Source organism: Micropterus dolomieu, linkage group LG01 (assembly GCF_021292245.1).
Source record: "Micropterus dolomieu isolate WLL.071019.BEF.003 ecotype Adirondacks linkage group LG01, ASM2129224v1, whole genome shotgun sequence".
Taxonomy (NCBI): Eukaryota; Metazoa; Chordata; class Actinopteri; order Centrarchiformes; family Centrarchidae; genus Micropterus; species Micropterus dolomieu.
In genome coordinates, this window is record NC_060150.1 from 4,445,405 (window position 1) to 4,462,184 (window position 16,780).

The 16,780-nt window shown below is 41.4% G+C and overlaps 1 protein-coding gene across 5 annotated transcripts in view; it reads right to left on the reverse strand.

Annotated features, from left to right (window-relative positions):
- LOC123973064 (diacylglycerol kinase zeta-like) overlaps window positions 1-16,780 on the reverse strand; it is a 117,857-nt gene that overhangs the window by 73,833 nt on the left and 27,244 nt on the right. For 2 of the 5 annotated variants that reach the window (XM_046052938.1, XM_046052923.1), the window contains exons 2-6: window positions 6,811-8,026; window positions 3,487-3,595; window positions 3,002-3,097; window positions 1,335-1,412; window positions 949-1,011 (exon numbers count right to left, since the gene is read on the reverse strand). In XM_046052938.1, coding sequence (XP_045908894.1) covers window positions 949-1,011; window positions 1,335-1,412; window positions 3,002-3,097; window positions 3,487-3,595; window positions 6,811-7,784 — 1,320 coding nt within the window. In that variant the 5' untranslated portion in view covers window positions 7,785-8,026. The remainder of the gene's footprint in view (window positions 1-948; window positions 1,012-1,334; window positions 1,413-3,001; window positions 3,098-3,486; window positions 3,596-6,810; window positions 8,027-16,780) is intronic. The other 3 variants (XM_046052956.1, XM_046052947.1, XM_046052930.1) reach the window with 2 other exon arrangements.

The window sequence follows — 16,780 nt, forward strand, 5'->3', positions numbered from 1 at the left end:
TCCATGAATATTTCACTCAGTGGAAGCTGTACTGTGGTTTCACTACAGTGATACAGTGCAGTATGTGTCATACTGTCATTATGTATATTGAGTATTTTCTACTTAGCAATGTAAAGAAACTCCAAATCAAATGCTGGTTTCAGAATTGAACAGGTCGTGACCACGTGAAATCAAAAAATAAATCAAAATAAATCAGCTATAAACATGAAAGTTTGTTCTTCGCCATGGAAAAAGACAAAATCCTTGTTTACAGAATAAACTAATTTGTAAACACTATCATTGAATGTGTATACCAATGCTGTTTTTACAGTTTCACAATAGCTTTCAGTTAAAACTTCAAAGTCTATCTGCTGATAAAGAAAGTAGGACGTGCTTGTGACCGGTCCTGATCCCTCTGTGCTGTTCCCTCCACCGCCAGTTTCAGAAAGTGACCTCCCGGAGGTCTCCTTACCCTTTGAAATCAACAAAGCCAAACCCTTTAAACCTGTTAGATTAATTAGATTTAGACAGAAGATTCTTCGTGATTTAAGGAAATGAAAATGACACCTTTTATAATGATGCAAGACCAAAGGCGAAAGTTTTCAGAGGGTGTGTCTGACCTGGATTAGATTTCAAATCCATTCATTCACTCATTCGTTTGAAAAGTGGATTATCCACAAACCACAAACACAAAACATGCTCTATCTATGTTTCCCATACGCTGTAGTGTTTTTATTTGGGCAGCAGCCCCGCATTCATTTTCCCCCACCAACAAAGAGTTTTTGTTTACTTCTTGCTCCAAATAAATTCTCAAGCTGAGGGAAACACTGAGATCATGTTGCGCTCTGGTGTCTTTATGAATTGATCGAAGTGAGGTCCAGACACCACCTTTGGTCTGTGGGTTTCTTTCAGAGTGAGGGATCGCAGACGGGGAGAGAGGAGAGAAAGAAGGAGCTTTGTGTATCTCACTCTAAAGTTGGGGTCACTGAGTGGCAGGGTGGAATCCAACAGAATGGCTCTAGAGCTGGGAAACTGCAGGTTAGACAGGAGGGACAGTTAAAAACACCCTGCTCGGTTTCTTTCTGAAGTGCTGTCCTGTGCTTCACAAATGAAAATGAAGAGTTAAGTGAAACAAATAAAGACACAAACAGGCCCAAAATACACTCATATACTCACAAACAGTACCTATAGATTGTGTATTAATTGTGTAGAGGTGTCAGAATGATGGGGCTGCTTAGAGGCTTGGTGCCTTCAGGAGCCAGGAGGTGAGCTGGCACCTCTCCGGCTACCAGGACAAGTTCCGTGTTTCAGTCTGCTTGGTGAAAATATTTGAATAGACGAGATGAAGAAATTACCTTTTCCAGTTGTTCTATGCACATGGTGTGGGCAACTATCTTACAGGCAGCACACTTCCTTCGACTGGCAGACCTTTGCTAGAATTAGGGGGTGAAAAAGAGGGGAGAACATGATCTGTTTTGAAAAATGGAGAAAAAAAAACCCAGACATAAAATCACAGTAACAAGGAACAAGGGGAAACACCTTATTCTGAATAACTGTAGTTTAGTCATTTGTTTTATGATCCTCTGCAGCGAGCAGCGGGGAGGGATCTTTGACTGAATATGAGGCAGTAATGTCATCTCTGACCACTAGGGGTCAGCCCTGTACTGCAAACAGTGAAATGCTCTTAGCTGAAAGCAGATGCGTTGAAATGATATGACATGATAGCGGATGACAAATGGCAACTTTGAGGGAGTGTGATGTGACAGGCTGGCCATGTGTTTGACCTTGATATGAGCCGACCGGAGTAAAAATATAACGTGACAGGACGATGGTGGTGCATCCCTGTGCAAAATTATATTTTAGTAAATGTGCAGATCACAGAGGATTACCCTATACATAGGAGTCACTGTCACAGATCTCCCAGAGCACTTAGAGATGTCCCATTGACTTTGACATCATACAAAAAAGGGAAAATGCAGCACAGACTGAGCCAGTTCATGGTTTGTTTTAGTTATTCAGCCTTTTTTTGCTGAATCATGCCATTTTCTTGCAGCCAGGTACACAGTTTTTTTAAAAACTGGTCCAGTACTGAGTGAGCACGCTGCAATCAGCAGCAGCAAAACAAGGCCGCAACATAGTCCTCGCGGGCAATAGCGCCTTGTCAAAGTTTGTCCTCTAAAGTGTAAAGTGTCTGACAACATTATGGAAAGGATCCCTCCGGAGATAAACCTATTTTTTAACCAGAAACAGTCACTATATCTCTCTCATCCAAGCCATCAGACTGCATTGACAAAAACAGTAATTTAACCTCACAGAACACGGGGGTTGCTGGTCTATGACTGCCTCGGTCGGTTAGTTTGTTGAGGAATTGTGTGACTTTGGTGTTTCCGTTTATTTTATAGTGTGACTTTGGTGTTCTGAAGTGTTAAAAACCATCAAAGTCACACAGATCAAGACAGCGCTAGACTAGAGGTGCATTTTTCTTAGAACTATTATTAATTTTCTCTTTTTACCACTACTACCTTTACTGTTTTTTTATATCTGTGTGGATATAGTGTCGGGCTGCTTCTTCCTCATCCTCTTACCCCCTTCTCCTATCTACTTTGTGGATTATACTAAGATTCTGTAAAGAGATGTTGCTGATGAATTTTTTAATGCTGTGACCACCACAAACAAAATTACATTCACCTCCATTTTCATTTGGATGTGATTTGGACGAACAGGCCCTTTTCACAAGTTGTTTAGTTGATGTGGATATTTAAGGACTATGTGACTGAGAAATGTTGGCAGGTGAAGCTGTGTAAACATACATGAGACGCAAAAATGTAGGTATAAACGTTCAGTCTGATAAACTGAAGAAAAACATAACGAATGGGGAACTGATGCTTTACCCTAACACACTTTGCTAAATCAAGATAGCTGCATATGAACATGTAGAAAATGGTGTTGCTGAGAACACAAAGAGGGAGAGAGAAGAGAGGGAGGAGAAGAACAGGAGGGCTTATCAGAGGGTGCTACTAACCAGCGCTCTGGCAATACAGTGTTGTTCTCCCACATAGCAGTAGTCTCCAGACACATTGGTCTCAAACCAGATATGATCTCCATACACAGCTGCCTCCTACAGAGACAAACATACAGCGGAGGGTCACAGGGGGACACAAACCGAGTAAAATTCACCTTCACTGTCACATCTAAAATGATGATGCGTCACTTTGGCATTTATCATTGATAGGTTGCGGATGAGGTATAGATAGTGTTTGTTTAAAGAGTGTAAAATCATTGTGAAACCACTGAAGGTAAATCACTGATAAAAGGCTGTGCCAGTCAAGGTTGACTCATATGTTTATCTGTACAGATCCTTGCACATGAATTTGTTCTTTAAATTTCAGCATCAGCTTTGTAGCGATTTCAGAGCTGCCCTATAGGTACGAGGCAAAGTAAAGCATGGATAACATTTGTGTGTGTCTTCTCGAAGCCCTGTTGTGTCATACTGATACCGAGACTCACAGTCCAATCCACAGTACTGCAGATGTTTGCTTCTGGGTCAGTCCTGGTCAGAGATGATGTACTGGGCTGACTGGGCAGATCGTTCAGGCCAGACTTAGCTATCGCTTTCCTGGAAACACAGAGAGACAGAAACTTCCTAACAGTACAATTCAAAGAGGCAATAAAATATTTTAATGTAAATCTAAAATTTCCAAACATAACCGAGATTTAAGTGTTTCTGAGTAAAATGAAACTGAAAACAGTTTAATATCTGAAACAAAGCAATTCCTAATATTTAAAAAATTCTACAAACATTGTTAACTGTTCCTACTCAAACATCACACCACTATGAGATCAGCACATCAAGTATATTCAAGAAGAATTTAACACCAACTGAACTGTGGTTTCCTTTTGTAAAGGTCATTCGTGCCCTTTAAAGGATGTCGTCTCATGTCAATACATTCAAACTCAAAATAAACAAATGAAAAATTTGAGATTCAAATTCATATTTCGGGATGTGTAGCACTTACAGTAAAAATATCTCAGTTGCAGAAGCATACTGCTGGTTTCTTTTTTTGACACCACGTGGGAATCCCGCATAAGTTTGAAAAATGTTATCGTGTAAATGTGATGCTCAATCTGAATATGTCTGTGTAGCTCTGATTTCTTGGGAATGGTGCCTCAGCTGGATGGAAGAGTTTGGATATCTGTATGCATGTTTTGAGCCGCTTAAACATAACTGTGGTCTCACCGTCATCCCCGCTGGACACTTCAAATGTTAAAATGATTGCGTTAATCCTTAATTCAGACTGCCAACACATATTGACAACCACAAAAAAGTTTCATCTAGTTTGGGCCTTCAAAATAAAAGCATGAAAACTGAATCAAAATTATGAATTTGATTCATTTGCTGTCTCTGCACTTCATTATCGTACCTAATGAGTGACACATTTTACATTATACAGCTGTACATATCACAGTGTGCAGAGTGTGTCACCTTTCCATCATCACTACTTCACAAAGCTAGCCCTGTCATAATCGTGACATTTCAGTTGACTAATAAATTAATACAAATATTAAGTATTCTTCTGTTCATTTCATGCTACTGTTTAATATAAGCCTAATACCATGTTTACTCAAATAAAGGCCCGGGCCGTGGTCAACACAAACAAAAAAAGTTCAGTACCAAATATATGGTGGGTAAATTCCTGGTGCGTAATGTACATTTGCATTGCTTTAATTTAATAAATTCAACAATATAATCATGCTTGTTCTGAAACTGTTGTGTAGGCCTCATAGACTGTATAAAAGAAATGGACGTGGTCATCGTGACGTCACCGTTGGTTTGTGGACTTCCGTTTTGAAGCCTCGAGTTTGGCCGATAGAGCGCCGCCATGTTGAGTTTTTGCAACCAGGAACTGCCCGGAAGTGACGAAAAGGCGGAGCTAACGGCCGTGTGCGGAGCTAGCTAGCTTGCTTAGTGCCGAGGGTACGAGTCAGCTCTAGCCTGATTGACAGGTCGCCATGGTAACGACTTGTCAATCATAGATAATCCCGCCCTGAAACACACTCTGCTTTGTGGTCTATTTTAAAATAAATGGGACCATAATTTACTAAATGAACATCATTTTGTATTGAAGAAGACTTGAAACTAGCGACCGAGACCATAAACCCATCAGGAAAGTGTTTACTTGGGTAAATATTCAGCTGAGAAGTAGGGTCATTTTCCCATTATTTCTAATGGAGCCGGACTTCTTTTTGCAACCAGAAGAGTCGCCCCCTGCTGGATTTTCAATAGAATGCAGGTTTCAGGGACTTCCGCATCAGCTTCATATTGTAGACCGGAAGCTTCCCGCTTGATGGCCTACCAATCATAACAAAGTAATTTGTTCAAAAGTGTTAATTAATGTAGAAGCACACTTGATTTTATTTTCAAAAGTTAATATGCAACAGGGAAATGCAAAGCCATCTATTCCATCTAAGCATTTTTATGAGAATTATTAAATTAGAAAAGCTGGATGGAAACGACAAATTCAATAAAACCTCCAACACTTTGTTAGAAAAAGGTTTTACACTCGCTTCAGGTGAGAGTTTGAGACATATAGATGATGGAACCGCTTTTAAATCATATGTAGTGAATATCACACGACAGATTTGGCTCTGTCTCCTGAGCTGAAACTAAAAAACCCAACAGCAGTACGGTCTAGCACATGGGAACTTCACGCTCAGGTAGATCGTTCATTTGTCTCAACCCAGCTGATGAAACGACCTATGTTGTTGCAACGTTTTTAGCATTGGCTTAAAATTCCCCTGATTGTAGAATCCATGCAAAATGATTGCGGTGAGCTCAAATAGCTGCGATCAAGCAATCATTTGTGACAGGCCAACACAAGACATGTCTAATTAAACCTGGGCGACAGAGCACAACAGTGACATTTTCTATCCATTCTTTCTGAAAATATTTCGAGCTGTGACCCATCCCAGCTCACAGTGGGTGAGAGGCAGGGTGTGCCTGGACAGGCGATGGGCCTATCACGGTGCTGACACCATTCACATTTACACTTCTGAGCAATTCAGTTACCAAAGCTGTATGTCTTTGGACAGTGGAAGCCAAACACAGACATGAGGACAAAAAGTCTGGAATGCACAACGTATTTTAGTAAAATACTGCAATTTCATGTGATCAGCATGGTGAATTTAAGAACTGAGATTGCCACCTTTACCAGCAAACTTGCTCCCATCCTGACTGGCAAAGTGCAAATACAGTCTGTTCAAACTACTGCACAGAAAGTGTTTTATAGCCTTTTCTAAAGTTTCACACATTTTAAACAACAGCAAAATGTGAGCACTGGATTCCCAATGGTTCAACTAAAATGGCAAGCTTCGACGAAAAATTCGCCCTTAACGTAAAAGATCTACACACTTTATCTGAGAAGCAACGAGCCCATAAGGAAGAGGGAAAGAATGGATATGCGTTCAAACTGTGATATAACCCGAGTGTTAAATTTCATTGTAATGTAACTGCCACCCTGTGTCCTAAGTATGAAACTTTGGAGCAGCACTCAGGACCAAAAGATACAAGGAGCAGCTGATGAGAATCCCATCCCGACTGAAGACTTAGAACAGACACTGTCAGAACATCTAGCCAGACGTCATTACTAAATGAATACTGCACGCGTTGCAGGAACATTTCACGCCAAATGATGCAGAAAGTGTCTATTTGGTAGCCATGAATTTTATAAATACTTGCATACAAATGCAAAACCAGTACAAGAACAAATACGCTATGTTATCCTGCGTGTGTGTGTGTGTGTGTGTGTGTGAATGTGTGTGTGTGTTACATACGACAGGAAGTTCTCCCATGTTTCCAGATAAGGATCATAGTACATGCTTCCCTCTGGTCCCCCCAGTGGTGATGAAAAGCTTTTATGGATCGTAGACCCAGTTGAGGCCACATCTGTGTCAGGCTCAGAGCTCAGACTGGGGCTGGTCGTGGAAGTCTGGATTGGATTAATTAAAGCACAGTGACCTTGACCTGACCTTCGTCGATTATATCGACCAAATACTCCGTAACCTGATTCACTGCTCCGAAACACAGAGTCTGCTGGAAGGAGGTGGGAGGAGTTTCGTCTCAGACAGCGAGGAGGGCGGAGCAAGGGGCGGTGTGCGATGTTTTCCAGAACGACCGCCTGGGTTAAGTGCATCTGAGCTGTTGCATTTTTTGTTCTGTTCTCCACGTCTTCATCACTCGCTTCCTCTCCATCTGACTCAGAGTAGGAACACAGGGAGCCATCAGGTTCATCCTCTTCCTTCTCTTTACCTCCTCTGCCCATCTGGACTACACTCGCGAGTAACATGGAGGATCCAAGTAAATGAGGTTCAATGGATTTTACTTTAGAAGGACGGCGGTATCGCACCGCCAGCCCGCGGTGAATGCAGGGGGCGGTGCCAGGAGCTCCATGAGCATGGTGAGGTTTATATGGAGATCCCCTTCTTCCTCTCTTGATGGCTATATCTGCTCTCTCACCTCCTCTTCCAGACTCTCCCACTGAGTTTGTTAATCCTAGCTCTATAATTGACTGTCGCTTCTGTCCACTGGCCACCAGTAAGCCAATACTGGGGCGCCTACGTTGGTCAGGTACTGGAGGTAAACCAACGGAGGAGCGTCTGGACTGTAATAATGCTACTGAGGGCAGACCGACACTAGAGCGCCTCCTGGCTTTACTGCTCTGAACAGCAGGACCCGACTGATGCACTGCAGCAGGATGCTTCTGTCTCTTTTGGCGGCGGCAGAAATGGCGTTGGAAGAACAAATCCATCCCGTTACTCGTACAGTGCCAAATGGAAGGTGCTAACAATTATCTGTGGCATCTGATAAGACATGGGTGAAGAACATAGCACATTTTCCCTGTCTTCTCTGACACCAAGCTACGGGTTTCAGGTCAGATACCGGTTTACATGATGTTTTAATATCCATGCGACAGGAGATGGTATCAATAAAAAACCAGAATAAGATCATAGTCCAGCTCCTCTCCCGCTCTCCAATCTTCCTTTAGAGCTGCTGGAGGGGCAAATAGGCTTTTTTGTTAATTAAATCTGTTCCCTATAATGACATCAACATAAGTAGTTCCCTCCAGGGAATAAATCATTAATAAACACTAAAACAGGTCAATTGTTACCATGTTTAATAATTTTAACAGCTGTTTAATTCAGATCAATTGATCCCTGATGCAGTGCTGCCTGGTTTAAAGTCACTCAAGTCATCAAAACTGGTATCAACCGGTGGCCCCTTCATTGATTCCCTCAACATTCACAGTGTGGTTGATTCATTTACTTGTTGTTTTACAGTGATTAGTGTCACTCGTGTAGTGTCATGGCGGCATACTGTGACTTTTGTCCTGTATGTACACAGACATTGGAGCCAATCCTCATTAATAACCAAGATACCTGGACAGAACACAGACAAATTATTTCTACTCAAATGGTCCACTCACTAGCTTTTTCAGAGCTTTCAACCTTCTCAAACCATTTCTTAATGGAAACCAATAGCTCCCAAAAATGTGTGTTGAAGTTTGAGTCACACACAGGCAATTCTGCTTCCTTTTGTGCGATTTAGTCAATTCGGTTTCAAATACAACCTATATAATGCACCTGCATACATTCAAACTGAATGTGAAAAACTTACAGGCGATGCTGCATTAGCAATTAATTAAATGTCATGTGATGTAGCTTTAACCTTATTTAACTCATAGTTTTGCTTTTATTTACCATTTTTGGTTCAGTCTTAATAAACGTTTTTCAACAAAGAAGAGCTCTGATAAACCTGCTGTATTCTACCGGAGACAGACAAAATCTGAGACTACCTAGGAGACATAATGGAGCCTTTACTGAAGCTAAAGAGCCAGATATTATTCTCAGGACTTCCTCGAGACATCCATCAGGCGGACACAAACACCCTCCAAAGAAAAGCTAATGTTGCTTTTTGGCTACTGAATGTGTAAGTAGGCAACTGTTCACTAACATGTTGACAACACAGCTTTATAAGATGACCCCCCATATTCCAAAAAACTCAATTAATGCTGCAGGTCAGTAGGAATCAGTTAGACTGGATTTACTCATCTTGACACAATGTCACTTTTTTGACAGGCGGATATCCAGACATGAGTTGACTTCCTAATGAGCTAAAGACTGCGTGAAATAAAGAGAGATGGGGAAGCAAGAAAAATGAAACCGAAACCTAACCTAATGAGCATTTGAATGTGGTTATGCACTAAAACTATAAAGAATAATACTCTGCCGATAATCATAATTTCGGATTTCTTGCCCTTCTGGTGCTTTTAATCTTGCTTTTCACCTCGGCACCTCTCCTTTCCAACATTTATCTGACAACACAGTCGCACAACAGTAATCTATAAACACAAAAAAAACGAACTGAGGACTCTGTGTTGTGTCTCATCACCATTATATATACAGAAGATGGAACTTTATTTATTCAAAGGGAAAATGGTGTGCAGTAGTTGCAGTACAAAGCAGGAAGAGAGCAAATATAAAGATTTCATGATAGGCAGTGGCAATGCAAATACAAATGCACTGAACTAACTTTTAGTTCCTGATTTAGCTCTTTCTGTGACTATCGGGGCAAAAAGGCCCATAAATGTTCCAGGTTTAGCCAGGGACACGCTCCATTTCTCTTCATTTACCCACGCTTAAAAGGTGTTTTTCTTTTCTTATAGTGTATATTTCTCTCTCTCTCCCTCTCTCTCTCTTCCCCCCAACCTGTCGAGGCAGAAGGCCCGCCCACCCTGAGTCACGGTTCTGCTCAAGGCTCAAGATTTTTCTTGCCTGTGTCGCGGAGTCTTTGCTCTTGATGGGCATTGTTGGGTCTCTGTAAATAATATTACAAAGACTAAGGTCTAGACCTTCTTTGTAGGAAAAGCGCAATGAGATAACTTTTCTTATGAACTGGCACTATATAAATAAAACTGAATTGAGAAGTATATCTCTGTCATTTTTAGCCCGGAGGTATTTGGTGTCCAAAATTAGCTGAGTCAGAAAGTATTAATTTATGCTGTCGCTAGCAGATCTCTGAGCTAAAGTTAAATTGAGAACCGACCACACCATCTTAAAGTACACAGCACATTAGACCAAGGCCACAGATTTAACTATAGAGCAGCGTTATCCATTGATTTTGCATGGATTAAGAGATGCATAGATTAAGAAAACTGTAAATTATTTTACTGAAGTTACTGGCTGAATAAGATGTCTTGGGAGTTTCTGCCATGCATGTTAAGTATATTTATGCAGTGCTTTTGTATTTTTATTCATTTGTTTCAGGTATATTGAGCAGGGAAATTGCACGCTATAAATACATAAATAAATGTATCAATTGCCAGAATCAGCTGTTTTACTTCTGCTGTCCCTGGACTGGTGGTCACAACAAAAAAGGATGAAGCTATAAATAATACATACAGATTTACACCAGTACAATAAAAGCTCATTATACTAATGCAAAAAAAACCAACTACAAAGATAAAAACAAGAACAGTTGGTCAACATCAAGCACAAGCACACACAAGGTATATAAACATACATTTTTGGTAGACATGCGCAAAAACAACATTGTTGGGACAGTAGTAAGCAACAGGTTTAGTCAGTCTAAACAATACTGAACTAGATAACATCGAAGGCAGAGCACAAGAAGCACAAACGAGACGAGACAGCAGCAGGATTTAGTGTCTAAATATAATGTGACAGTGCTGACTGCCTGTTAGCCACTTCAGCAGCCATAACTGTAACAGCCAGTAGAGTGAGTAACTTTTCCTCAACGGGACAATGCAGTCACCTCTTACTGCAATAGAGACAACATCTTCAGTGAGCAGAAATGTGTGCCTACAGACCGTCGCAATCAGCCTTGACACTGCTGACCTTGAGTGTTCGCTAGAGGGAACGGAAAAAGAGAGTCTAAAGAAAGGAAGCTTTCATATTAGAAACGTTTCAATTTTCAGATGTATTAATTTCCAGTTACAGGAACTACTAATCCTGCAGATGTAAATTTTCTCTTAGATCGTCTCCTTCTTCATGTTTCAAAAAGTCCACCTGAAATTACTGGATTTCATAATAAGGCTCCTACAGACTGGAAAAACCTTCCAGCTTCTCTGAAATCTCTGCAGTGTTTAGGTTCATTTAAAATTGCTCCTATCACTCACCTCACAACAGGCTGCTCCTGTTAACTGTCACTATTCGCCGGTGTGGGTGTCTAGATTTCGTGGTGCGTGCATGCCGCGTGAGTGCGTTTTGGTTTCTTAGTCAAATGCTAACTGTAACCGTGTCTGTCATCCTCTCCCACAATGGACAGTCGTGGACTGTGAAACCATCCAACTCTTTTTCTGTTGCGTTTCCTCCTGCAGAGCAAAATTTACGGTAAACATGACATGCTTTAGGGAAAATGGAAACCAATGAGCTGCAAAGGGCTGTTGATTATGCTGCTGATCAACCGAGACATTTGAAAAGTCTCAGAATGTTTCCATTGATCATGTTTTAAGCTGATATTCAGCTGTTTCTCTATGTGGTTAAAATAGTGGGAAGGCCTGCTCCATATTTGTTTCTAGCTTTACCGCTGAACTTACAAGAAACAGAATGACTAAGAAAAGCCCACACAGCAGACCACACCGCCACAAACTGACCTACGACAGATACCATAGCTAAGAGAACGGGACACGTGGCGTGATATCAGTGCTGTTTGAGTGTATGGCAGCAGAATAGAACAGCATGCAACACGAGACGTTAAATGAGAACAACGCAGGACAAAAGCATGTGCAGCTGAGAACCGTTACTGAAACCGACATACAGTCTAACAGGAAGTCCCATCACAGAGAACCATCAGCACACTGAAACCTCCGCTGTTCATTTAATTCCACCTCTGACATTTAACACAGGCAATGTGCTAATGCTCTATCACAAAGATCAAGGGTTATCACAGTGATGACTGGCTTTCATAAAGCCACACAGCAAAGCTAACGGCAGTCATACTCTGAGATGATTTCTTCAGATAAAGCCATTTTATTATTATTTCTTTATTACACTGAGGACTTAAGGCTAGCTCACTTTAGTAACTGTGGTCACATCGCACTTTCCATTTTCTATTCACTTTCCAACACGTGCTAAGGAATAACTAACTTTCTGTCTTTGCTTCCTCACTTCACTCCAAGTTCAAACTTGTCCAACCACTGCTCTCACCCCGTTTGTTAAAACTGTACTTTCGTTGATTAATTTCATAAGATATAAGCCTAAAAAGTGGCTGTATGATTGACTTTGTTTCAGTAAACCGGAGATCAAATATTTATCAAATGTGGTTAAATGTTCTGGGAAGCCCTACTTCCCGACATCACCCACACTGTCACGGCCATATTTGTTGCGGGGAATTAAGTGTATATTTTTTGCACCTTCCCAGTTTCCAGCACACCAGTCGATTCTTCAGTAAGACAAGATGCATAAAGCAACCAGCAGACCCCGCTTGTCACAGCTTCTCGTACGCACAGCACGTTATGACGGCTGTATTAGCACATGTGGTGAAGTAGCTGGAGTCGTTTCTGAAGTTTGTATGTGGCTTTTTCCACAGACCACTAACTGACTTCTCTGAGCAGCTGCATTGTAGTCAGTCCCTATTGCCTGTTGGTTGCATTTACTCTTGGCTTTTTTAATTTCAAATAAGTTACCTGAACCAAGATGCATGAAGAGGTTGACTGGAGAAATGCAGAGAGTACATAAATACATACTGAACATACTCTACATACAGTACATACTGTACATTTTTTATAGAACGGTCAGGACAGAAATATCAAACAAATGTCTAAGGTGTTAAAGTTGCCCAGCAGAGAGTCCTGACAAGTAGATTTTTACAAGATAACATATCTGGTTGGAATGATTTACTGTTTTATTATCAGATTTTCATAAACTCTCAAATATCAAAAATCGGGAATGAGTACAAACATAATTTGTAGTGTATTATATTAGTAACGGTATAGTATTATATAGTGTGTGTCTGTGCACACTTACTTACTTCCCCACTATTTAAAACAGTTTTTTCTGATTCTTCCCTCTCTCTCCTTCCTCTCTCTCATTGCCTCTAAACAACTCTATTATGTCTAAGTGTCTTTCCCCGCTGTGCATGTGTGTGTTGCTGTTATGTAACAGCTGCTTTCTACAACAATAATCCCCTACCATAACCGGGGGAAGTGAGGGAGAGATGAGAGTATTCGGTAATGAAACATTACTCACCTGAGTGTGTATTTATTTGCATGTCAGCGCAGCTTAATGCTCTTTGCATGGCTGAATTGAGAATGGAAAACACAGATATTTCAATCTGCATTTGGAAACATCTTCCTGTCTCTTGTTTCCAGAAATAGAGACTTTCTATTGAAGAGAGCAGGACTCCTTTTAAAGACAGAGCAGTGGCTGTAAGGATGCTTGAAACAAATCATGCAGTCAGGGCTGCAGCAAGACTGAAATCAAACAGAGCTGCACCGTGCCTCTCATTAGTGTATTCATTTATTGATCATTTCTTGTTCTTTTATAACTATTTTGCCCGTTTTGTTGACCCTGAATCTTAAATTATTTGTTATTTGAGTGTAAAAATGTAATAAAATGGACTCTTTGGCTGGAAAACAGTAGGTCTTTTCACAAAAGTACATATTTGAACTTGATGGATTGAACTCCAGTGTTCAAACTCCCAAGAATTTCCCCAGACAGTTCAGATAGCCGGCCACACCTCCTCAACTCAATACCAGAGCTCCCCAGGGCTGTGTGCTCAGCCCCCTCCTGTTAATGCCGTACACCCACGAGCGCATCCCCCGACATGGAGAAAACTCTATTGTGAAGTTTGGGGAAGAAACCACCATCATCACCCCGATCGAGTGCAGTGTAGCTCAACGTCAAGCAAAACCAAAGAGCTGATCAATGATTTTATAAAAGGAGGTGAAGACACACACTCCTGTTTGCGCTGTTTGACCAGACACTGCATTTCAATCAGGAGTTGGTTATCGGTGGGGCAGATGAACAGGAAATCAGCATCACAGAGAACCTAACATGGTCATCTGAAGGGACAGGGCAAATCATTGGCATAATCAACGTAATGGATTACAAAAATACGTTGATTTGCATTACATGCGTTGGTTCATCACTGCACACGGTGTAACCAGGGATTCTTTTGGCGAACATGCTGCAGGTAAAAAAAACAACAGCTTGCCATTGACCATCTAAAGTTTGGGAGTAATTTTGACAGAGACCAACAATTTTGTGCTCTGAGAGTTTTGTAAATTGGAAACACCTGAAGCGAAATTGTTAAGAGCTTTGTCCAAACGGCAGAGGCAGCCCCCGCACGAGTACAACACATCAAGATCATCAACACGAGGAACGTGTTTCTGTTAGTAGCCACTTCAGTAGTCACTGCAAAGGTGGGGCAAAGAAAATAACCTGCAAAGGAAACACCAGTTGTGTCCTCCACATTTAGGCAAAAGAGGCCACGTTTCTCTTCTGGATTCGGAGGTGCTGTTGGAATGCACCAGCCCTGTCAAGTCAAGTTGTTTTTATTCAAATAGCCCCATATGACAAATCACAAATTTGCCTCAGGGGGCTTTACAATCTGTACAGCAGACGATGACGTCTATACTTAGACTCTCGATAGGGAGTTTGGGTCATGCAAACTGAGACAGGACATGAAAACACATTCTCACATTTCGGCAGATATTCTTCACGTATTGCTTACTTGCACTATACTGACTCAAATATACTTTAATATGCAGTGTTGTTAACAAGACCAGTTATAATGTAACAACATGTCCTAAGAGGGAAAGACCACCCGGATGTTGAAAACAAAAGGGTTTGTCTCCTTGAGAGTGTGCACGGTAAATCTCACGGCACTGCATCTGCCTATATTAGGACATATAAGCAATGCTTTGATGTGTGATGCTCCATAACAGATAGGGGACATCATCTGGATAGCAGGTATGTACTCTAAGTTTAGTATTTATACACAAGTCCTCCAAATGAAATGACAAAATATGTTGTTTGCCCCTGCCCTCTACACCAACCCGGTCTCACTCACAAGTTGTCACATAATGGCCTGTGGCGTCAGGAAGCCCTTTAGCATCATAGTTCTCAGCACTATGTGCCTAGAGCGTCAGTTACAACATTACTTAACTCATGTAACTTAAGTCATGTAAGTAACAAAGTTATTTTAACCCAAACTATGTTGTTTTCCTAAACCTAACCAAGTAGTTTGATGGCTAAACCTAACATAATTGCAATGTTTCACAACGTTAACCACTAGTTTTATTTTGGAAAGTCTAACCAATATTTATTATTGCTAACTTGATCAACGCATCAAAAAACAACACAAAAGGTGTCCATATGTAACAATTTGGGAGTGAGATTGTGGTTTACACACACACGTATTACACATCATCTGTCAGTACCTCAGTTAGGTTAAGGGAAGATTGTGGTTTGAGTTCAAATTACCACTTTTTAAGGTCAAGGAAACACTGCTGTTGGGTTAAAATTACTTTATTAAGGTTAGTGGTTACAATAATAGACATAGGGTTAAAGCTGTGAAACATCTTTTTGCGAGAGATGGCACTGAACGCCCAAACATCCTCACCAGCTTCGTTGATTTTGGACGTGTGTTCTTAGGTAAAAAATGTGTAAAAGCTCTGCTGAATGAGCAGCCAGCTCAGGTGAACTGCCTGGGTGCCCTTCACGGAAAAAATAAAGAGGTTTTGTTAGTGTGTGTGTAAGTGAGACTATCCAGAGCTCGGTGCTGCGTTGGGTTAAATATTTACATGAAAAATGGTGGAACAGCATGCAAATACACAGACATAAAGAGTGTTCTACAGCAATGTGGTTTTGCTCTAATGGGGTGAGACCAGGCCTTGTAGCCATCTGTAGCAATGCAACGAGAGCTAGTTCTTGTCTCTGTACACCTCTACAAGGCTCAGACGTGATCACATGACTCTTATCATATATGTCTATATGATTTACGTCAAACTGTCTGTAGAAAAGCCATCAGCCCCATTCTGCAATCAACTTATTCTAATTTCAACTGGTGATCCACTGCCTCAACCTGCTTTTTCCACACCTACTTGGGGGGTGGGGGGGGGGGGGTCGTCCTTTAATGACAAGCAGTTAAATCACTGGCTTCTCCTGACCACGTGTCGATATTGAGCTAGATGCTGAACCCCATGTTGCTCCTGATAGGCCATCGGTGTGTGAGAGTGAGTGGGTGACTGAGAGGAAAACGTGGCCAGTAAGGTACTACATAAATACAGTCCATTTACTTCTACAGTGATTTTGATTCCCAAAATCTCTTCCAACAACCTTCCGGTGTTCCGTAGCTTGGCTGACTAGACACGTGGATAAACAGAGCTGCATAAATTGCAGTGAGTCGTCAGCCTTGGTACCTGTTGGTATAAGCCCCGGAGAGCCTTCACCCTCTGCTAGCCCTCCTGTTACAGTGTTCAAACCACAGCACTGTTAACAGTCAACTTTTAAAACACTTCTTCAGTGTCAGTCTCCTTCTGTTTCATCTGGTTTTAATATTGGTTTTTTGGTCACCAGGCCCACACAGGCTCTCTCTCTCTCTCTCTCTCTCTCTCGCGCGCTCCTGTCGGTCTGCATGGTGACACGTTTTCACTCCAAACAGCACCTTTAATGACAGCCTAATGACGGAAATTATACACACAAACACATGCACATTTCCACATACAAAGGCACCTAAGTGGCTGTGCTCAGCGTAATCCCCAGCACCTCTATTTGCAGACAT